The sequence below is a fragment of the Denticeps clupeoides genome, unplaced genomic scaffold, assembly GCF_900700375.1.
Source record: "Denticeps clupeoides unplaced genomic scaffold, fDenClu1.1, whole genome shotgun sequence".
NCBI classification, from domain to species: Eukaryota; Metazoa; Chordata; class Actinopteri; order Clupeiformes; family Denticipitidae; genus Denticeps; species Denticeps clupeoides.
The window spans coordinates 22,501-42,124 of NW_021629947.1; the positions used below are offsets into that span (position 1 = coordinate 22,501).

Consider the following 19,624-nt stretch of genomic DNA (forward strand, 5'->3'; position numbering starts at 1 on the left):
CACTAGTGTTCAGTATATGTGTCTTTGTACAGGTGTTCTGTACTCGTGTTCAGAGTGATTTTCGACAGATGCTTTACACTAGTGTTCAGTATATTTGTTTTTTTTTACAGATGCTCTTTGCTCGTGTTCAGTTGGTGTGTTTTTGAACAGATGTTCTGTACTCGTGTTCTGTGTGATTTTCGACATATGTTTTACACTTGTGTTCAGTATATGTGTCTTTGTACAGATGTTCTTTGCTCGTGTTCAGTTGGTGTGTTTTTCTACAGATGTTCTGTACTTGTGTGCAGTACCTGTGTCTTTGTACAGATGTTCTGTACTCGTGTTCAGAGTGATTTTCGCAGATGTTTTACACTAGTGTTCAGTATATGTGTCTTTGTACGGATGTTCTTTGCTCGTGTTCAGTTGGTGTGTTTTTCTATAGATGTTCTCTGCTCGTGTTCAGTGTGATTTTCTACAGATGTTTTACACTTGTGATCAGTACATGTGTTTGTACAGATTTTCTCTGCTCGTGTTCAGTGTGATTTTCGACAGATGTTTTACACTAGTGTTCAGTATATGTGTTTTTGTACAGGTGTTCTGTACTCATGTTCAAAGTGATTTTCGACAGTGGTTTTACACTAGTGTTCAGTATATGTGTCTTTGTACAGGTGTTCTGTACTCGTGTTCAGAGTGATTTTCGACAGATGCTTTACATTAGTGTTCAGTATATGTGTCTTTGTACGGATGTTCTTTGCTCGTGTTCAGTTGGTGTGTTTTTCTACAGATGTTCTGTACTTGTGTGCAGTACCTGTGTCTTTGTACAGATGTTCTGTACTCGTGTTCAGAGTGATTTTCGCAGATGTTTTACACTAGTGTTCAGTATATGTGTTTTTGTACAGGTGTCCTGTGCTCATGTTCAAAGTGATTTTCGACAGATGTTTTACACTAGTGTTCAGTATATGTTTTTGTACAGATGTTCTGTACTCGTGTTCAGTGTGATTTTCGACGGATGTTTTACACTAGTGTTCAGTATATGTGTCTTTGTACGGATGTTCTTTGCTCGTGTTCAGTTGGTGTGTTTTTCTACAGATGTTCTATACTTGTGTTCAGTACATGTGCTTTTACAGATGTTCTCTGCTCGTGTTCAGTGTGATTTTCTACAGATGTTTTACACTTGTTTTCAGTATATGTCTTTGTACAGATGTTCTTTGCTCGTGTTCAATTGGTGTGTTTTTCTACAGATGTTCTCTGCTCGTGTTCAGTGTGATTTTCTACAGATGTTTTACACTTGTGATCAGTACACGTGTTTGTACAGATGTTCTCTGCTCGTGTTCAGTGTGATTTTCTACAAATGTTTTACGCTTGTTTTCAGTATATGTGTCTTTGTACAGATGTTCTTTGCTCATGTTCAGTTGGTATGTTTTTCTACAGATGTTCTGTACACGTGTTCAGTAGATATGTTTTTATACAGATGATCTGTACTCGTGTTCTGAGTGATTTTCGACCGATGTTTTACACTAGTGTTCAGTATATGTATTTTTATACAGATGTTCTGTACTCGTGTTCAGTGGGATTTTTGACAAATGTATTAGACTTGTGTTCAGTAAATGTGTTTTTGTACAGATGTTCTTTGCTCGTGTTCAGATGGTGTGTTTCTCTACAGATGTTCTGTACTCATGTTTAGTACATGTGTTTTTACAGATGTTCTGTACTCGTGTTCAGAGTGACTTTCGACAGATGTTTTACACTAGTGTTCAGTATATGTATTTTTATACAGATGTTCTGTACTTGTGTTCAGTGGGATTTTTGACAAATGTTTTACACTAGTGTTCAGTATATGTTTTTTTGTACAGATGTTCTTTGCTCGTGTTCAGTTGGTGTGTTTTTCTACAGATGTTCTGTACTTGTGTTCAGTACATGTGCTTTTACAGATGTTCTCTGCTCTTGTTCAGTGTGATTTTCTACAGATGTTTTACACTTGTTTTCAGTATGTGTCTTTGTACAGATGTTCTTTGTTCATGTTCAGTTGGTATGTTTTTCTACAGATGTTCGGTACTCTGTACAATATGTTTTTCTACAGATGTTCTGAACACGTGTTCAGTATATATGTTTTTGTACAGGTGTCCTGTACTCATGTTCAAAGTGATTTTCAACAGATGTTTTACACTAGTGTTCAGTATATGTGTATTTGTACAGATGTTTTCTACTTGTGTTCAGTAGGTTTGGATTTCTACAGATATTCAGTGCTCATATTCAGCAGATGAGTTTTTGTACAGATGTTTTAAACTTTTACAGATGTTCTGAGCTTGTGGTCAGTAATATTTACATTTACAGCGTTTACCAGACACCCTTATCCAGAGCGACTTACAATCAGTAGTTACAGGGACAGTCCCCCCTGGAGACACTCATGGTTAATGTCCTGCTCAGGACACAATGGTAGGGGTTTGAACCTGGGTCTTCTGGAGCATGTGTTTTGTTGGTGTGTTTTGTACAGATGTTCTGTACTCGGGTTCCCTGGATGGACTTTTATTATTATTATTTTTATACTATCTGCTAAATGCGGCTGCTCTAGAACTGAGTGTGTTGACGGTGTTGGTGCCTCCAGGGTCCTTAACAGACATCGCAGGTTGAGATGGTGACAAAGTGTCCCTCTTCACTCGCAACCCCTGGCACGTGCACACACACACACACACACACACACACACACACACACACCTACCCATGAACACATCTTCTTTAGAGCTGACACACCACCTGACACACTAGTTGGGGCGTGGACACACACAGTTGCTGTCTGAGGTTCAGTTCTGTCTCATTAATGACAAATCTTGATCGTTTTCATTCCTTCTCAACATCTGCTTCACATACATTCATAAATTTGAAGCCCCTCCTCCTTTTTCTCTTTCATCTTCATCCTCTCCTTAGTGGTGATGTCAGTTGCTTAGCAACCGGGCCATCTGAGCCTGATAGTTTCCATGACTACCAGGCAGAGGCTTTGTGTGCAGAATAAAAAGAGTGGAGAGAGAGGGAAAGACGAAACGATGAGAGGAAGACAGGGAATGGATAGAAGGGGGCGAGAGCGTGGGAAACGAAGAGTCGCAGACCTGCAGTGTGGTCACACTACACACACACTCACACACAACACACACACACACACACACACACACACACACACTCAGCACACTGTCTTTCATGGAGGGTCATAATGGAGAAAAAGTTGTTGAACGAGAGAAAAAAGTAACACCTTCCTTGTGTGTGGGAGTTTCTTATAAAATACCAATCTCCCAGAGGCTCATGGGATATGCAGATTAAGCAGCTTTCTGATTGGCTCCCATGCTCTGTGGCGTCAGAGAATGTGCTCAGACAGTGTGTGTGTGTGTGTGTGTGTGTGTATAAGTAGTCATCAGTAGCCCCCTTTGTTAGTTGATGACATCATGGTCTGTAAGAGTTGGGGTGTTCCGCAGTCTACGCTGATCGGAATGCTGAACTTTCCCAGCATGCAGCTCACTCCTGCCACACAGTGGCTGCATTACATTAATACAGCTGTGCTCACGTGTCTCTGTTACAGATATATGGTTGTTTAAACGTGTTAAGCATCATTATTCTTCTCTTTATGCATCAAGCGGGATGGAACCTCCTTATTGAATTTCACATAATTTCACATAAAATCATATATCAGATCATGGAGAAAGTTCCAGATCTGCCTGATGCGCTGCCTGCTGGTTATGGGCTGATGCCTGCAGTAATAACTATACGTTTCGATGGCGTATAATAAGAACCTCATCAAGTGTAATCAGAAGGTTGCCGGTTCGAATCCCGAACCAAGGATGATGGCTAAACACAGAGGACACATTTTACCGTGTCACCGTGTGCTGTGCTGCAGTGTTTCACGTGGGTTTCCTGCTGGGAGCAGAGGGAATAACTCGTTGGAAAGATGACAGAGTTGACCCCGCCCACAATGTAAATGTACAGTGCAGCCGACCCGGGCCACACCCTCCCAGCATGTACTACAGCATGTCAGGAAATGTCATACTGATTTATTCTGGTGGCAGGATTCATATAAAAATATAAAAATATAACTGTAGGGGACCTTTCTCATCTCGAGCTCAATGACAGAGAAGCAACACGAGTGCAACAGGATGAACCGAACTGTGAACGTGGTAGCCTAGTGAACCAGAAGACCCGGGTTCAAACCCCACTTAATACCATCGTGTCCCTGCGCAGTGTCCCCAGAGGGGGACTGTCCCTGTCACTACTGACCGGATAAGGGCGTCTGCTCGGTTGGTGCTGAAGAGTTGCATTTATATGAATTTTTGTATATTTGTTTAAAAAGGTTGCGCGCGTAGCCGCGTCTTTACGGTAAAGCGGCGGATTTCACGTGCCGACCGTGAAGTGTGTGTGTGTGTGTGTGTGTGTGTGTGACCTGTTGGATTAAAGCGCTTAGTGTGGATCTCTCCGCTGCAAGGTGAGCGCTGCGCCTTTTCTCCCATCTGGCATGCATGTATATCGAAGTGTGTGTGTGTGTGTGTGTGTGTGTGTGTGTGTGTGTCCTTTTCTCAGCTGATGCGTAAAGGGTGAGATGTTGTGTGAACGGGTGCAGAATATTTAAAATCTTGCACACACACACACACACACAGACACACACGTTCTTCACATTGAAACGTGCAGCATGCATGTCTCCTATAACAAAACACACACACACACACACACACACACACACACACCCTGCTGGCTCGGCGCCAGTGTGCGGCTGAGGGAGCGACACTGCCGCGCACCTCCAGACCAGCAGCAGGGCGGGGTCAGCGGGGGTGGGGACAGCTTGTCCCCTGTCAGGTACGAAGAGGACTCTGCGCGGTGCAATTAGTCCCAAGTAAAGGTGAAAGGTCAAGGCCGCTGGTTTTGGTCTTTAATATTCATCCCTTCTGGAGCCGCTCTTTGGTCACATGACTTCTTTTGCCCTGAGGACCCGCGGTGTGACTCAGCCGTCACTGACATCCGTTTATTTTTCCACTTTTCCATGTTTTCCATTATTAACCTGTTTATTCACCTCAAAACTGTGTGATTAACCCGTAATATGACCAATCACATTTAATCACTCGGACATTTACATGTAAACAATATCAGCATTTCATGCCAAGAACCGTCACGATATTACACTTCCTTTTACAGTTCCTTTTGTAAGATAAAAGTGCTTCATGTTTGAGATCAACATAAATATCGGGTAGAGCTGGAATACCATCAAGGCTGTGAGTTCGAATCCCGACTGAATCCTGTTTCCTCCCACTGTGCAATGACAGTGGGTGTGTGTGTGTGTGTGTGTGTGTGTGAGAAGGTCTCAGAGTTTAATCTTCTACAAATTGGATTGTGTAAAGCAAGAACACTGAGAGTGTGAACGTTCCCCAAAGGTCATGAGTTGCTGAGCACCAGCCAGATTCAGGAGGGAGGACTCGCTCCGCAGCAATGCATCCTGGGATGTGGTGCTGCTTCTTTAGTTTTTCGCTTCTGAATCGTACTTTTTTTTACATGGTGATGCGTCTTGTCCACGAAAATCTGAAATATCATTTCAAAATATTCCGAGATACTTACTGCAAATTAAACTCCCCTGTGTGTGATTTTCTGTCTGTTTTGTCCCCTTCTGTATCTGAATTGGCCCCTCCCACTCTGCAGAAGTACCGTTACCAAGATGAGGAGACTCCGCCCTTGGAGCATAGTCCCGCCCACTTGACTCCAGGAAAGAGTGGAGAGCTTCTGCACCTTAGTGACTCGGGCCACATCCCCATCGACGGTGTCCACGGCTACGCACCACACACACACATATCACCCGTCAAGGTGTGTATGGGCGGGGGGGTCCAAGTCCACCAATCAGAACACACGCACACACACACACCACACACTACCTACGTCATCTGTGTGTGTGTTTTTTCTTCAGGGTTCTGCTTAGTTCCATGGTTCTAGATCAAGGGACTTGCTTTAATTCCAGGCACTGGTGGCGTGACATCATCACCAAGTGTCATATCAGCCGCCACAGCTGATGTAGGGGTGGGGCGGAGGAGGTTCTAGAGTGGTGTGTGTAACGGAACAGAAACGATTGTCCTTCAGTGTAGTGCGTCTGTGGACTGTCCCGAGATCAGTGCTGAGACGCGCGTTTAAAAACTCGTAACTTTGCGGAATTGCCACCGTCCCTTCATGACGAAAAACGCTGAGTCAACTACAGCCACCTGCTGGCCGGCGGCGGAAGTGCGGCGCATTTCAGCACCGTGGACAGTGGAGGGAGAACGCCGCGACCCTTAATCCCACCCGTCACCGCTCACTTGACCTTTCAGCGTCCCGGCCTGCTTGACAATTCGTCTTTGTGTTGCAGCCTGTCTTGTTGCCGGGCAGCCAGACTCCGTACTACACTACCTCCACTCTGGTAAGAGCGTCTCCATAGAGACCATGTCACCGCTGTGACGTCATCGTTCGCTCCTCTGCCGCATGTCAGCATGTCTATCGTCCAATCAGAGCGCATGATGAACTGTGTTGTCTGTCATGAGCAGCATGATGTCCCATCAGCACCCATCCACTCGCCGCGGAACGCGTTCTTCAGAACGGCCAGCTTGTCATGTCATGATGGTTCTGCAATGCTGGGAGTATCATCAAGGCAACACATGCAAGAACTTACAGCACATGTTCCAGTGAGGAGCTGAACTGATTCTTTCACTGGTGATGTCAGTTCAAGTCTCCTCATGGTACTGAGTACTAGAGCGTTAGTTTGTTGGACGGCGAGTACTAGAGCATTAGTTTGTTGGACGGCGAGTTCTAGAGCGTTAGTTTGTTGGACAGCGAGTACTAGAGCGTTAGTTTGTTGGACGGCGAGTACTAGAGCGTCAGTTTGTTGGACGGCGAGTACTAGAGCGTTAGTTTGTTGGACGGCGAGTACTAGAGCATTAGTTTGTTGGACGGCGAGTTCTAGAGCGTTAGTTTGTTGGACAGCGAGTACTAGAGCGTTAGTTTGTTGGACGGCGAGTACTAGAGCGTTAGTTTGTTGGACGGCGAGTTCTAGAGCGTTAGTTTGTTGGACGACGAGTACTAGAGCGTTAGTTTGTTAAACGACGAGTACTAGAGCTCTAGTTTGTTGGACGGCGAGTACTAGAGGTCTAGTTTGTTGGACGGTGAGTACTAGAGGTCTAGTTTGTTGGACGGCGAGTACTAGAGCTCTAGTTTGTTGGACGGTGCGTTCTAGAGCTCTAGTTTGTTGGACGGCGAGTACTAGAGGTCTAGTTTGTTGGACGGTGAGTACTAGAGGTCTAGTTTGTTGGACGGCGAGTACTAGAGCTCTAGTATGTTGGACGGCTAGTTCTAGAGCTCTAGTTTGTTGTACAGCGAGTACTAGAGCTCTAGTTTGTTGTACGGCGAGTTCTAGAGCTCTAGTTTGTTGTACAGCGAGTACTAGAGCTCTAGTTTGTTGTACAGCGAGTACTAGAGCTCTAGTTTTTTGGACGGTGAGTACTAGAGGTCTAGTTTGTTGGACAGCGAGTACTAGAGCTCTAGTTTGTTGTACGGCGAGTTCTAGAGCTCTAGTTTGTTGGACGGTGAGTACTAGAGCTCGAGTTTGTTGGACGGCGAGTTCTAGAGCTCTAGTTACTTGGACGGCGAGTGCTAGAGCTCTAGTTTGTTGGACGGTGAGTACTAGAGCATTAGTTTGTTGGACAGCGTGTACTAGAGCTCGAGTTTGTTGGACGGCGAGTACTAGAGCTCTAGTTTGTTGGACGGCGAGTACTAGAGGTCTAGTTTGTTGGACGGTGAGTACTAGAGCGTTAGTTTGTTGGACGGCGAGTTCTAGAGCGTTAGTTTGTTGGACAGCGAGTACTAGAGCTCTAGTTTGTTGTACGGCGAGTTCTAGAGCTCTAGTTTGTTGGACAGCGAGTACTAGAGCTCTAGTTTGTTGGACGGCAAGTACTAGAGCTCTAGTTTGTTGGACGGCGAGTTCTAGAGCTCTAGTTTGTTGGACGGCGAGTTCTAGAGCTCTAGTTTGTTGGACGGCGAGTACTAGAGGTCTAGTTTGTTGGACGGCGAGTACTAGAGCGTTAGTTTGTTGGATGGCGAGTACTAGAGCTCTAGTTTTTTGGACGGCGAGTACTAGAGCTCTAGTTTGCTGGACGGTGAGTATTAGAGCTCGAGTTTGTTGAACGGCGAGTACTAGAGCTCGAGTTTGTTGGGCGGTGAGTACTAGAGCTCGAGTTTGTTGGACGGTGAGTACTAGAGCTCTAGTTTGTTGGACAGCGAGTACTAGAGCGTTAGTTTGTTGGACGGCGAGTACTAGAGCTCTAGTTTGTTGGACAGCGAGTACTAGAGCGTTAGTTTGTTGGACGGCGAGTACTAGAGCTCTAGTTTGTTGGACGGCGAGTACTAGAGCGTTAGTTTGTTGGACGGCGAGTACTAGAGCTCTAGTTTGTTGGACGGCGAGTACTAGAGCTCTAGTTTGTTGGACGGTGAGTACTAGAGCTCGAGTTTGTTGGACGGCGAGTTCTAGAGCTCTAATTTGTTGGACGGCGAGTACTAGAGCGTTAGTTTGTTGGACGGCGAGTACTAGAGCGTTAGTTTGTTGGACGGCGAGTTCTAGAGCTCTAATTTGTTGGACGGCGAGTACTAGAGCTCTAGTTTGTTGGACGGCGAGTTCTAGAGCTCTAGTTACTTGGACGGCAAGTACTAGAGCTCTAGTTTGTTGGACGGTGAGTACTAGAGCATTAGTTTGTTGGACAGCGTGTACTAGAGCTCGAGTTTGTTGGACGGTGAGTACTAGAGGTCTAGTTTGTTGGACGACGAGTACTAGAGCTCTAGTTTTTTGGACGGCGAGTACTAGAGCTCGAGTTTGTTGGACGGTGAGTACTAGAGGTCTAGTTTGTTGGACGACGAGTACTAGAGCGTTAGTTTGTTGGACGGAGAGTACTAGAGGTCTAGTTTGTTGGACGGCGAGTACTAGAGCTCTAGTTTGTTGGACGGCGAGTACTAGAGCTCGAGTTTGTTGGACGGTGAGTACTAGAGCATTAGTTTGTTGGACAGCGTGTACTAGAGCTCGAGTTTGTTGGACGGCGAGTACTAGAGTGTTAGTTCGTTGGACGGCGAGTACTAGAGCGTTAGTTTGTTGGACGGTGAGTTCTAGAGCTCTAGTTTGTTGGACGGCGAGTTCTAGAGCTCTAGTTTGTTGGACGGCGAGTACTAGAGGTCTAGTTTGTTGGACGGTGAGTACTAGAGGTCTAGTTTGTTGTACAGCGAGTACTAGAGCTCTAGTTTGTTGGACGGCGAGTTCTAGAGCTCTAGTTTTTTGGACGGCGAGTACTAGAGCTCTAGTTTGTTGGACGGTGAGTACTAGAGCATTAGTTTGTTGGACAGCATGTACTAGAGCTCGAGTTTGTTGGACGGCGAGTACTAGAGTGTTAGTTTGTTGGACGGCGAGTACTAGAGCGTTAGTTTGTTGGACGGTGAGTACTAGAGCTCTAGTTTGTTGGACGGCGAGTACTAGAGGTCTAGTTTTTTGGACGGTGAGTACTAGAGCGTTAGTTTGTTGGACAGCGAGTACAAGAGCTCTAGTTTGTTGGACGGCGAGTACTAGAGCTCTAGTTTGTTGGACGGCGAGTACTAGAGGTCTAGTTTGTTGGACGGCGAGTTCTAGAGCTCTAGTTTTTTGTACAGCGAGTACTAGAGCTCTAGTTTGTTGGACGGCGAGTTCTAGAGCTCTAGTTTGTTGGACGACGAGTTCTAGAGCTCTAGTTTGTTGGACGCCGAGTACTAGAGCGTTAGTTTTTTGGACGGCGAGTTCTAGAGCTCTAGTTTGTTGGATGGCGAGTTCTAGAGCTCTAGTTTGTTGGACGGCGAGTTGTAGAGCTCTAGTTTGTTGGACTGCGAGTTCTAGAGCTGTAGTTTGTTGGACGGCGAGTACTAGAGGTCTAGTTTGTTGGACGGCGAGTTCTAGAGCTCTAGTTTGTTGGACGGCGAGTACTAGAGGTCTAGTTTGTTGGACGGTGAGCACTAGAGGTCTAGTTTGTTGGACGGCGAGTTCTAGAGCTCTAGTTTGTTTGACGGCGAGTACTAGAGCTCTAGTTTGTTGTACAGCGAGTTCTAGAGCTCTAGTTTGTTGGACAGCGAGTTCTAGAGCTCTAGTTTGTTGGACGGCGAGTTCTAGAGCTCTAGTTTTTTGGACGGCGAGTTCTAGAGCTCGAGTTTGTTGGACGGCGAGTACTAGAGCGTTAGTTTGTTGGACGGCGAGTACTAGAGCGTTAGTTTGTTGGACGACGAGTTCTAGAGCTCTAGTTTGTTGGACGGCGAGTACCAGAGCTCTAGTTTGTTAGAACGGCGAGTACTAGAACGTTAGTTTGTTGGACGGCGAGTACTAGAACGTTAGTTTGTTGGATGGCGAGTACTAGAGCTCTAGTTTGTTGGACGGCGAGTACTAGAGCGTTAGTTTGTTGGACGGCGAGTACTAGAGCGTTAGTTTGTTGGACGACGAGTTCTAGAGCTCTAGTTTGTTGGACGGCGAGTACCAGAGCTCTAGTTTGTTAGAACGGCGAGTACTAGAACGTTAGTTTGTTGGACGGCGAGTACTAGAACGTTAGTTTGTTGGATGGCGAGTACTAGAGCGTTAGTTTGTTGGACGGCGAGTACTAGAGCTCGAGTTTGTTGGACGGTGAGTACTAGATGTCTAGTTTGTTGGACGACGAGTACTAGAGCGTTAGTTTGTTGGACGGAGAGTACTAGAGGTCTAGTTTGTTGGACGGCGAGTACTAGAGTTCTAGTTTGTTGGACGGCGTGTACTAGAGCTCGAGTTTGTTGGACGGCGAGTACTAGAGCGTTAGTTTGTTGGACGGCGAGTACTAGAGCGTTAGTTATTTGGACGCCGAGTTCTAGAGCTCTAGTTTGTTGGACGGCGAGTACCAGAGCTCTAGTTTGTTAGAACGGCGAGTACTAGAGCTCTAGTTTGTTAGAACGGCGAGTACTAGAACGTTAGTTTGTTGGACGGCGAGTACTAGAGCTCTAGTTTGTTGGACGGCGTGTACTAGAGCTCGAGTTTGTTGGACGGCGAATACTAGAGCTCTAGTTTGTTGGACGGCAAGTACTAGAGGTCTAGTTTGTTGGACGACGAGTACTAGAGCTCTAGTTTGTTGGACGGCGAGTACTAGAGCTCTAGTTTTTTGGACGGCGAGAACTAGAGCTCTAGTTTGTTGGACGGCGAGTACTAGAGCTCTAGTTTTTTGGACGGTGAGTACTAGAGCGTTAGTTTGTTGGACGGCGAGTGCTAGAGCTCTAGTTTGTTGGACGGTGAGTACTAGAGCTCTAGTTTGTTGGACGGCGAGTGCTAGAGCTCTAGTTTGTTGGACGGCGAGTGCTAGAGCTCTAGTTTGTTGGACGGCGAGTACTAGAGCTCTAGTTTGTTGGACGGCGAGTGCTAGAGCTCTAGTTCGTTGGACGGCGAGCACTAGAGCGTTAGTTTGTTGGACGGCGAGTACAAGAGCTCTAGTTTGTTGGACGGCGAGTACTAGAGCTCTAGTTTGTTGGACGGTGAGTACTAGAGCGTTAGTTTGTTGGAGTGTGAGTACTAGAGCTCTAGTTTGTTGGACGGTGAGTACTAGAGCTCTATTTTTGTGGAGGGTGAGTACTAGAGCTGTAGTTTTTTGAATGGTGAGTACTAGAGGTCTAGTTTGTTGGACGACGAGTACTAGAGTGTTAGTTTGTTGGACGGCGAGTACTAGAGCTCGAATTTGTTGGACGGCGAGTACTAGAGCTCTAGTTTGTTGGACGGTGAGTTCTAGAGCGTTAGTTTTTTGGACGGTGAGTACTAGAGCTGTAGTTTGTTGGACGGTGAGTACTAGAGCTCTAGTTTGTTGGACGGTGAGTACTAGAGCGTTAGTTTGTTGGACGGAGAGTACTAGAGGTCTAGTTTGTTGGACGGCGAGTACTAGAGCTCTAGTTTGTTGGACGGCGTGTACTAGAGCTCGAGTTTGTTTGGACGGCGAGTACTAGAGCGTTAGTTTGTTGGACGGCGAGTACTAGAGCGTTAGTTATTTGGACGACGAGTTCTAGAGCTCTAGTTTGTTGGACGGCGAGTACCAGAGCTCTAGTTTGTTAGAACGGCGAGTACCAGAGCTCTAGTTTGTTAGAACGGCGAGTACTAGAACGTTAGTTTGTTGGACGGCGAGTACTAGAACGTTAGTTTTTTGGACGGCAAGTACTAGAGGTCTAGTTTGTTGGACGACGAGTACTAGAGCTCTAGTTTGTTGGACGGCGAGTACTAGAGCTCTAGTTTTTTGGACGGCGAGTACTAGAGCTCTAGTTTGTTGGACGGCGAGTACTAGAGCTCTAGTTTTTTGGACGGTGAGTACTAGAGCGTTAGTTTGTTGGACGGCGAGTGCTAGAGCTCTAGTTTGTTGGACGGTGAGTACTAGAGCTCTAGTTTGTTGGACGGCGAGTGCTAGAGCTCTAGTTTGTTGGACGGCGAGTGCTAGAGCTCTAGTTTGTTGGACGGCGAGTGCTAGAGCTCTAGTTTGTTGGACGGCGAGTACTAGAGCGTTAGTTTGTTGGACGGCGAGTACTAGAGCGTTAGTTTGTTGGACGGCGAGTACTAGAGCTCTAGTTTGTTGGACGGCGAGTACTAGAGCGTTAGTTTGTTGGACGGCGAGTACAAGAGCTCTAGTTTGTTGGAGTGTGAGTACTAGAGCTCTAGTTTGTTGGACGGTGAGTACTAGAGCTCTATTTTTGTGGAGGGTGAGTACTAGAGCTCTAGTTTTTTGAATGGTGAGTACTAGAGGTCTAGTTTGTTGGACGACGAGTACTAGAGTGTTAGTTTGTTGGACGGCGAGTACTAGAGCTCGAATTTGTTGGACGGCGAGTACTAGAGCTCTAGTTTGTTGGACGGTGAGTTCTAGAGCGTTAGTTTTTTGGACGGTGAGTACTAGAGCTCTAGTTTGTTGGACGGTGAGTACTAGAGCTCTAGTTTGTTGGACGGTGAGTACTAGAGCGTTAGTTTGTTGGACGGTGAGTACTAGAGCTCTAGTTTGTTGGACTAGAATTGGGGGCGGTGCTGAGACTGCTAAATCACGGATGCTGTTTCCATGACGACTAGGTGTCTGGCCCTCAGATGGTCTGGCTGTAGTGGCGACACGTTGCCAGCAGGCGGCAGTGGAGGGCGGATCTTAAATCTGCAGGGCAGAGCACTGAGCTGCATACTGAGCATGACCGCTGTGTGTGTGTGTGTGTGTGTGTGTGTGTGTGTGTTTGTGTGTGTATTCTTGAGATGGAGGAAGACGAATGATGGTGATCACAATGCCAGTACACAAACTCTGTTTCTCTCTCACACACACACACACACACACACACACACACACACATATGTGAGTCCCAGATTATAATTTATATTTAATAAAAAGTGTTCGACCTTATGGCCACACACACACACACTCCTCTTTACATTTACATTTACAGCATTTATCAGACGCTCTTATCCAGAGCGACTTACAGGGACAGTCCCCCCCTGGAGACACTCAGGGTTGAGTGTCCTGCTCAGGGACACAATGGTAGTAAGTGGGATTTGAACCTGGGTCTTCTGGTTCACAGGCGAGTGTGTTACCCACCAGACCACTACCACCTCTTTCTCATATACTCATTCATGGTAAGCACCATGTAAGCACACACGCAAACACACACTTCTTTAGCGGAAATGTTGCTATGGTGACGAGAGGGAATGTTGGTCTCCATAGCAACAGAACTACCTCATGTTTTGCCAGTGTTGGCAGTGTGAGAGTGGGAGGAACAGAAAGTGCAGAGGATGAGACAGAGATGGAGGAGGAAGAGGAGGAAGAGGTGTGAGAAAAGAAGAAGAATTTTATTAATGTCGTAATTCTGCCAGGGTGTCACACACACACACACACACGCGCACACACTGTATATTTCCACTAATTCCATGAATTGATCCGTATCCCTTGTTCATGGTGGGGCCTGAAGTTGTCTTACAGATGGACTCACAAGTGGACTGCGTGTGCTGGAAATATTTATAGAAATAAATAACAGAACCATACACACTCACACACTCACCACACACACACACACACACACACGTTAGGACAAGGCTGATGTTCACTGTGACTCAGTGAGAACCCTTAACGGGGCGGAGCCTTGTGGGCGGGGTTAGACGGGAGGTCGGGCGGGGGGCGGGGCCCCGCCGTTTGAAGCCGCCGGCCGGAGCTCGCGCGCTCCGACGCGTCCCGGTGGCCGCTGACTGCGCGCGCGCTCCCGCGCCTCTCCGGATGGCACGCGCGGCACGTCGTGACGGAGACGCCGCAGGAGCGCGGTCCGCATTGATTATTGATCAGGTCGCGATTCCCTCTCGCTTTACGTAACGCGGCTCCATGCGCCGCGCCGCGCCGCGCCGTCATGTTCGTGTCCGCCTGGTACGCCAAGAAGATGGGGAGACGCTTCATCAGCAACGCGCGGAAGGCGAGGAAGCAGCGGCAGAGGATGATGATGGTAGGAGCTGTTCTTCTGCCTTCTGACAGGTGTGTGGTGGAGTGTAGAGGAGAGAAGCTCCTTTAGATGCCTCGGGCCGCCCGGACAGACCTCAGGATGAATTAATCATATTGCGGCGTGTGTGTGTGTGTGTGTGTGTGTGTGTGTGTGTGTGTGTGACATATGGCGTTCTGTTAAAGCCCTGAAGTCCGCACACATCACATGGGTTCCTCCACACTTCTCTTCTCTCCTTTTTTCTTCTTGGTTGACATGCAGTTGGCAAGGCAACAACATTACTGGCCAGAGACACACACACACACACACACACACACACACACTTATATATACACACACACACATATATACGTATACACATATACACACAAATACACACACACATATGCACACACACTTATACACACACACATATGCACACACACATAAACACACACACACACACACGTTCATCATCATGTGTCTTGTCACAGACATCTGTCAAAATTCTTTATTTATAATCCTAAACACGACCCCATCCCTAATATTACACACATTAATCCTTCTATTTTGGGGCAGTGGTGGCCTAGTGGTTAAGGAAGCGGCCCGTAATCAGAAGGTTGCCGGTTCAAATCCCGATCTGCCAAGGTGCCACTGAGGTCCCCTTGATGAACGTACCTGCTCCCCGGGTGCCCACTGCTCACCAAGGGTGATAGTTAAATACAGAGGACACGTTTCACAGTGTCACCGTGTGCTGTGCTGCAATGTTTCACAATGACAGTCACTTCTTCTCTGATGTGACGATCTAGTGTAATAACATGTTATAACCATGTAATTACATCTAAGAAACTTTTATAATCTTTAGCCTAATCCTTCCCCTAAACACACAAACACACAGCTGCAGCTGCTCTGCTATTTATGAGAAGGAGAGTGTTATGTCCAGCATGAGGACATCGTTCCGCTTCATACTGCACCCGGCCGGGCAGCAGGCCCTGCTTTTCAAGTTTGCCCTTGTGGCCGGTGCTGCTCAGTGTGGATGAAATGTGGAGGTGAGTGTGTGTGTGTGTGTGTGTGTGTGTGTGGCACTAATATTTACAGAATTAACCTATCTAGTGAATAGATCCAAATTTCTGTATGTCTGCTGATGATGATGAAGATGATGAAGTCATCACCATCTGCCATTCAGTTAAGAGTTGTCATGGTAACACAGAGAGGCAGAAGGATGAAGAAACAGAGAAGTGTGTGTGTGTGTGATTGTGAAAGAGAGCCATAAAATAATGAGAATAGAAATTAACTACCAAGCTGCCACTACCGCAGGCTGTGTGTGTTACATGCATGTTGGTAGTGTGTGGGTGACTGTGTGTGTGTGTGTGTGTGCTCATGCGTGGGAGCAAGAGAGGAGTTTTTCTGTTACATAACTGCTTCAGGGTACATGCAGTGTGTGAAGAGTCGAGACCTTCACTGTGTTCTCATCGCAATTAAACCACACGTTTAGTGTAACACATAGAAACTGTTCTTAATCCCCTCGTAAAACCTGAACTGATATTAAACCCCCTGTTACAAGTCCTGATCAGAGATTAAAACCCCTGTTACAGGTCCTGATCAGAGATTAAAACCCCTGTTACAGTTCCTGATTTTAGACTAATCCCCCTGATACAGGTCTTGATCAGAGATTAAACCCTCTGTTACAGGTCCTGATCAGAGATTAAACCCCCTGTTACAGTTCCTGATTTTAGACTAATCCCCCTGTTACAGGCCCTGATCTGATATTAAACCCCCTGTTACAAGTCCTGATCAGAGATTAAAACCCCTGTTACAGGTCCTGATCAGAGATTAAAACCCCTGTTACAGTTCCTGATTTTAGACTAATCCCCCTGATACAGGTCTTGATCAGAGATTAAACCTCCTGTTACAGTTCCTGATCTTAGACTGAACCCCCTGTTACAGTTCCTGATCTTAGACTGAACCCCCTGTTACAGTTCCTGATCTTAGACTGACCCCCCTGTTACAGTTCCTGATCTTAGACTGAACCCCCTGTTACAGTTCCTGATCAGAGATTAAACCCCCTGTTACAGTTCCTGATTTTAGACTAATCCCCCTGTTACAGGCCCTGATCAGAGATTAAACCTCCTGTTACAGGTCTTGATCTGAGTCTAAACCCCCTGTTGCAGGTCCTGGTCTGAGACTAAACCCCTGGTGACACGTTCTGTTCTGAGATTAAACCCCATGTTACAGGTCCTGATCTGTTATGGCTCTTTATAATATTCAACTATGAAATACATGTAAAATATGTTTGTTGATTGTTACATTAATAGTAAGAAGTTTGGACACCCCGACACATTTCCTTTTCTTTTTTAACTTTATAGAACAAAACGAAATACACAGGACTGTGAAATGACACACATGAGGTTATTTGCGTCAGAGAGCTTTTACTGTGATGGAAGAATTTCACACTTGTGTCTTCTGTCCACCACCTTAAATTGGACAACTGGGACTGGGGGTTTCCAACAGTCCTGAAGGTTTCTTATCATTCACTCATGGTAATAAGCATCTCATCAAGCGGCTTTTGATGATGAAAAGGTAAAAAAGAGAAAAAAAAAACAACTGATTCGTCAAACATGCTTCACTTCCTCCTCATGCAACAAATACCGGATTCTTCAAAATGGCTCCATCTTAGTCTCCAGAAGCACCGGAGTAGAGACTTCCAAACCATCAATAGTGCACATTAGACATTTTCTGTACCAGGTATGTACTAAGATACGTCCGTGTTGGAGGGACGGGCTGTCAGAGACGTTGCCATGGTTACTGTTTCCGGTTAAGGCATGAAGCATCTCTATGAGGGTGCACTTCTCACCTGCCTCTTTAAACGATTCCCATTTTTTTCATTTGTGGCGTGTGTGTTACGTAAGTGTGTCATCATCATTTAAGATAAGACTCGTCGGTAGTCCTCATCTTGTCATTGGTGGACAGGCTCACGGTCGCATCTTGACATCTTCACCGACCGCGTTTTACTGCCACAGTGCCGGGCGATCAGCATCTGATACCCAGCTGGCAGCTGACGGAACCACGTTGCCTGGCAACAAAATCACTAAATTCACGGTTGGAAATCATGAAGAACTTTCTGCCCGGACCTCATTTTTGCTCTTATGGCATCATTTCAACGGTGTGTGTGTGCAGAGGAGAATAATGACACTCACTCTATTTCTGATTTACATCATGCTTCAGATTACTTAAATTGTGTGTGTGAGGTTGATTGAGGGATTTGTGTATGTGTGTGTATGTGTGTGCATGTGTGTATGTGTGTGTGTGTGTATGTGTGTGCGTGTGTATGAGGTTGATTGAGGAATTTGTGCATGTGTGTGTGTGTGTCTGCGTGTGTGTGTCCCTGTATGTGTGTGTGTGTGTGTGCGTGTGTCTGTGTGTGTGTGTGTGAATGTGTGTGTCCCTGTGTGTATGTGTGTGTATGTGTGCGTGTTTGTGTATGTGATTGTCCCTGTATATGTGTGTGCGTGTGTATGAGGTTGATTGAGGAATTTGTGAATGTGTGTGTGTGTCCCTGTGTGTGTGTATGTGTGTGTGCGTGTGTGTGTCTGTGTGTATGTGTGTATGCGTGTGTGTGTATGTGTGTATGTGTGTGTGTGTGTGCTTTCAGAAAGATGAAAGATGATAATCGTCACGTTGTAAAGCTGGGCGCAGTGTGCGGTTGTTGTGAGTGTGTGTATGTGTGTGTGTGTGTGTGTGTGTGTGGGGGGTTTTTATCAGAACGCAGCATGTGTAGAGTGGGGCGCGCAGCCGCTGCCCGGCGGCGGTAAACGAATCTTCCGCACAGTCGACCGTTCACGCAGGAGTGTGGAACTAGCGGCCTGAAAACGGGACGTTAGCGGCGGCGCTTGGACAGACAGTTACAGTCTACTTCTGTTGCCGAGCAACGGGATTTGGTTGGCGGAGAGGCGTTGCCACGGTAACTGGGTACCACAGAGGGCTCGGCTCCAGTTGCTATGGACTGGCCTTGGCGACAGCGGACAGGAGGAGAGGGACGTCCCACGTTGGGACGCGGCGTCGGAAGAGAAGTGTGTGTGAGGGTGTTGGACCAATTAGAGCCGGAGGTTCAATTAACAATGAAAACATTGTTTCCATTTTCCAGAATGTGTGTGAATTAGCATGCTAACCCACTAGCAGCGCCGCCATCTTCATGCCTGTTGTTGTCAGAACGTTTCGACCCGCCCTCTAGTGGCCGGGCGTGAAAGTGTCAAAAGGTCGAAGGTCAACAACATCCCATCCATGATTCACCAGCATCCTGCCTGACTGTCCCATGTCCTCCCCATCCATCCCATCAGGACGTCTCTTCTTTTTGGTTTCTTCTGCAGCTACAGTCTTTACTTTATCCCTCCTTTAGGCGTCAGTTCCGGTGATAAACACCAACACACTAGACGGCTCTCCCTACGTAAGGAGAACGCTGCTCTCTCTCTCTCTCTCTCTCTCTCTCTCTCTTCTCTGGGTCCTAGTCTCTCTCTCGTCTGTCGGTTCTGTCCAGTTCTCCACATTCCCTGTTCTGTAGCTCTGGTCTCCACCGGAGATTAAAGCGCTGAGACGTGTGTAATTCAGATTAGTGTGTGAGTGTTTGTATGTACACGGTTGTGATTATGTGTGTATATGCGTGTGTGTGTGTGCCTGCATGCTGGGTTATGTGTAGGTGTGTGTCTTTGTGTGTAAGTGTGTGTTTCGTATAAACGTGTATGTGTAACACTTTCACACTCCTCTTACAGATGAATGGGATGGATGGGGAAGTTGAATATGAAGAAATTACGCTGGAGAGGGTAAGACACACACGCCCACACACACACACACACACACACACACACAGCATCCTTGTAACGTTCTGTGCACCACCTTGTGTGCGTGTGTGTGTGTGTGTGTAGGGTAATTCTGGGCTGGGATTCAGTATAGCCGGTGGGATTGACAATCCTCACATTGGAGACGATCCAAGCATCTTCATCACCAAGATCATCCCAGGAGGAGCTGCAGCGCAGGATGGCAGACTGAGGTACACACACACACGTCAAATCTACTTACTGTACACACTTACATACACACTCACATGCACGTCCTGTACATATTCATCAATAAGACACACACACACACACACACACAGACTGAGCCTGAGGCGCAGCAGCTC

General features: G+C 46.7%; 1 protein-coding gene across 1 annotated transcript in view; it reads left to right on the top strand.

Moving 5' to 3' along the window:
* The window catches only part of LOC114778030 (disks large homolog 4-like), a gene marked incomplete at its 3' end in the record, with an annotated part of 28,643 nt that extends 9,151 nt beyond the window's left edge, over window positions 1-19,492 (top strand). The window contains exons 4-8 of the mRNA XM_028967064.1: window positions 5,647-5,808; window positions 6,341-6,391; window positions 18,845-18,892; window positions 19,215-19,265; window positions 19,368-19,492. Of these exons, the coding sequence (XP_028822897.1) occupies window positions 5,647-5,808; window positions 6,341-6,391; window positions 18,845-18,892; window positions 19,215-19,265; window positions 19,368-19,492 (437 nt within the window). The remainder of the gene's footprint in view (window positions 1-5,646; window positions 5,809-6,340; window positions 6,392-18,844; window positions 18,893-19,214; window positions 19,266-19,367) is intronic.
* Between the last annotated feature and the right edge of the window lie 132 nt (window positions 19,493-19,624).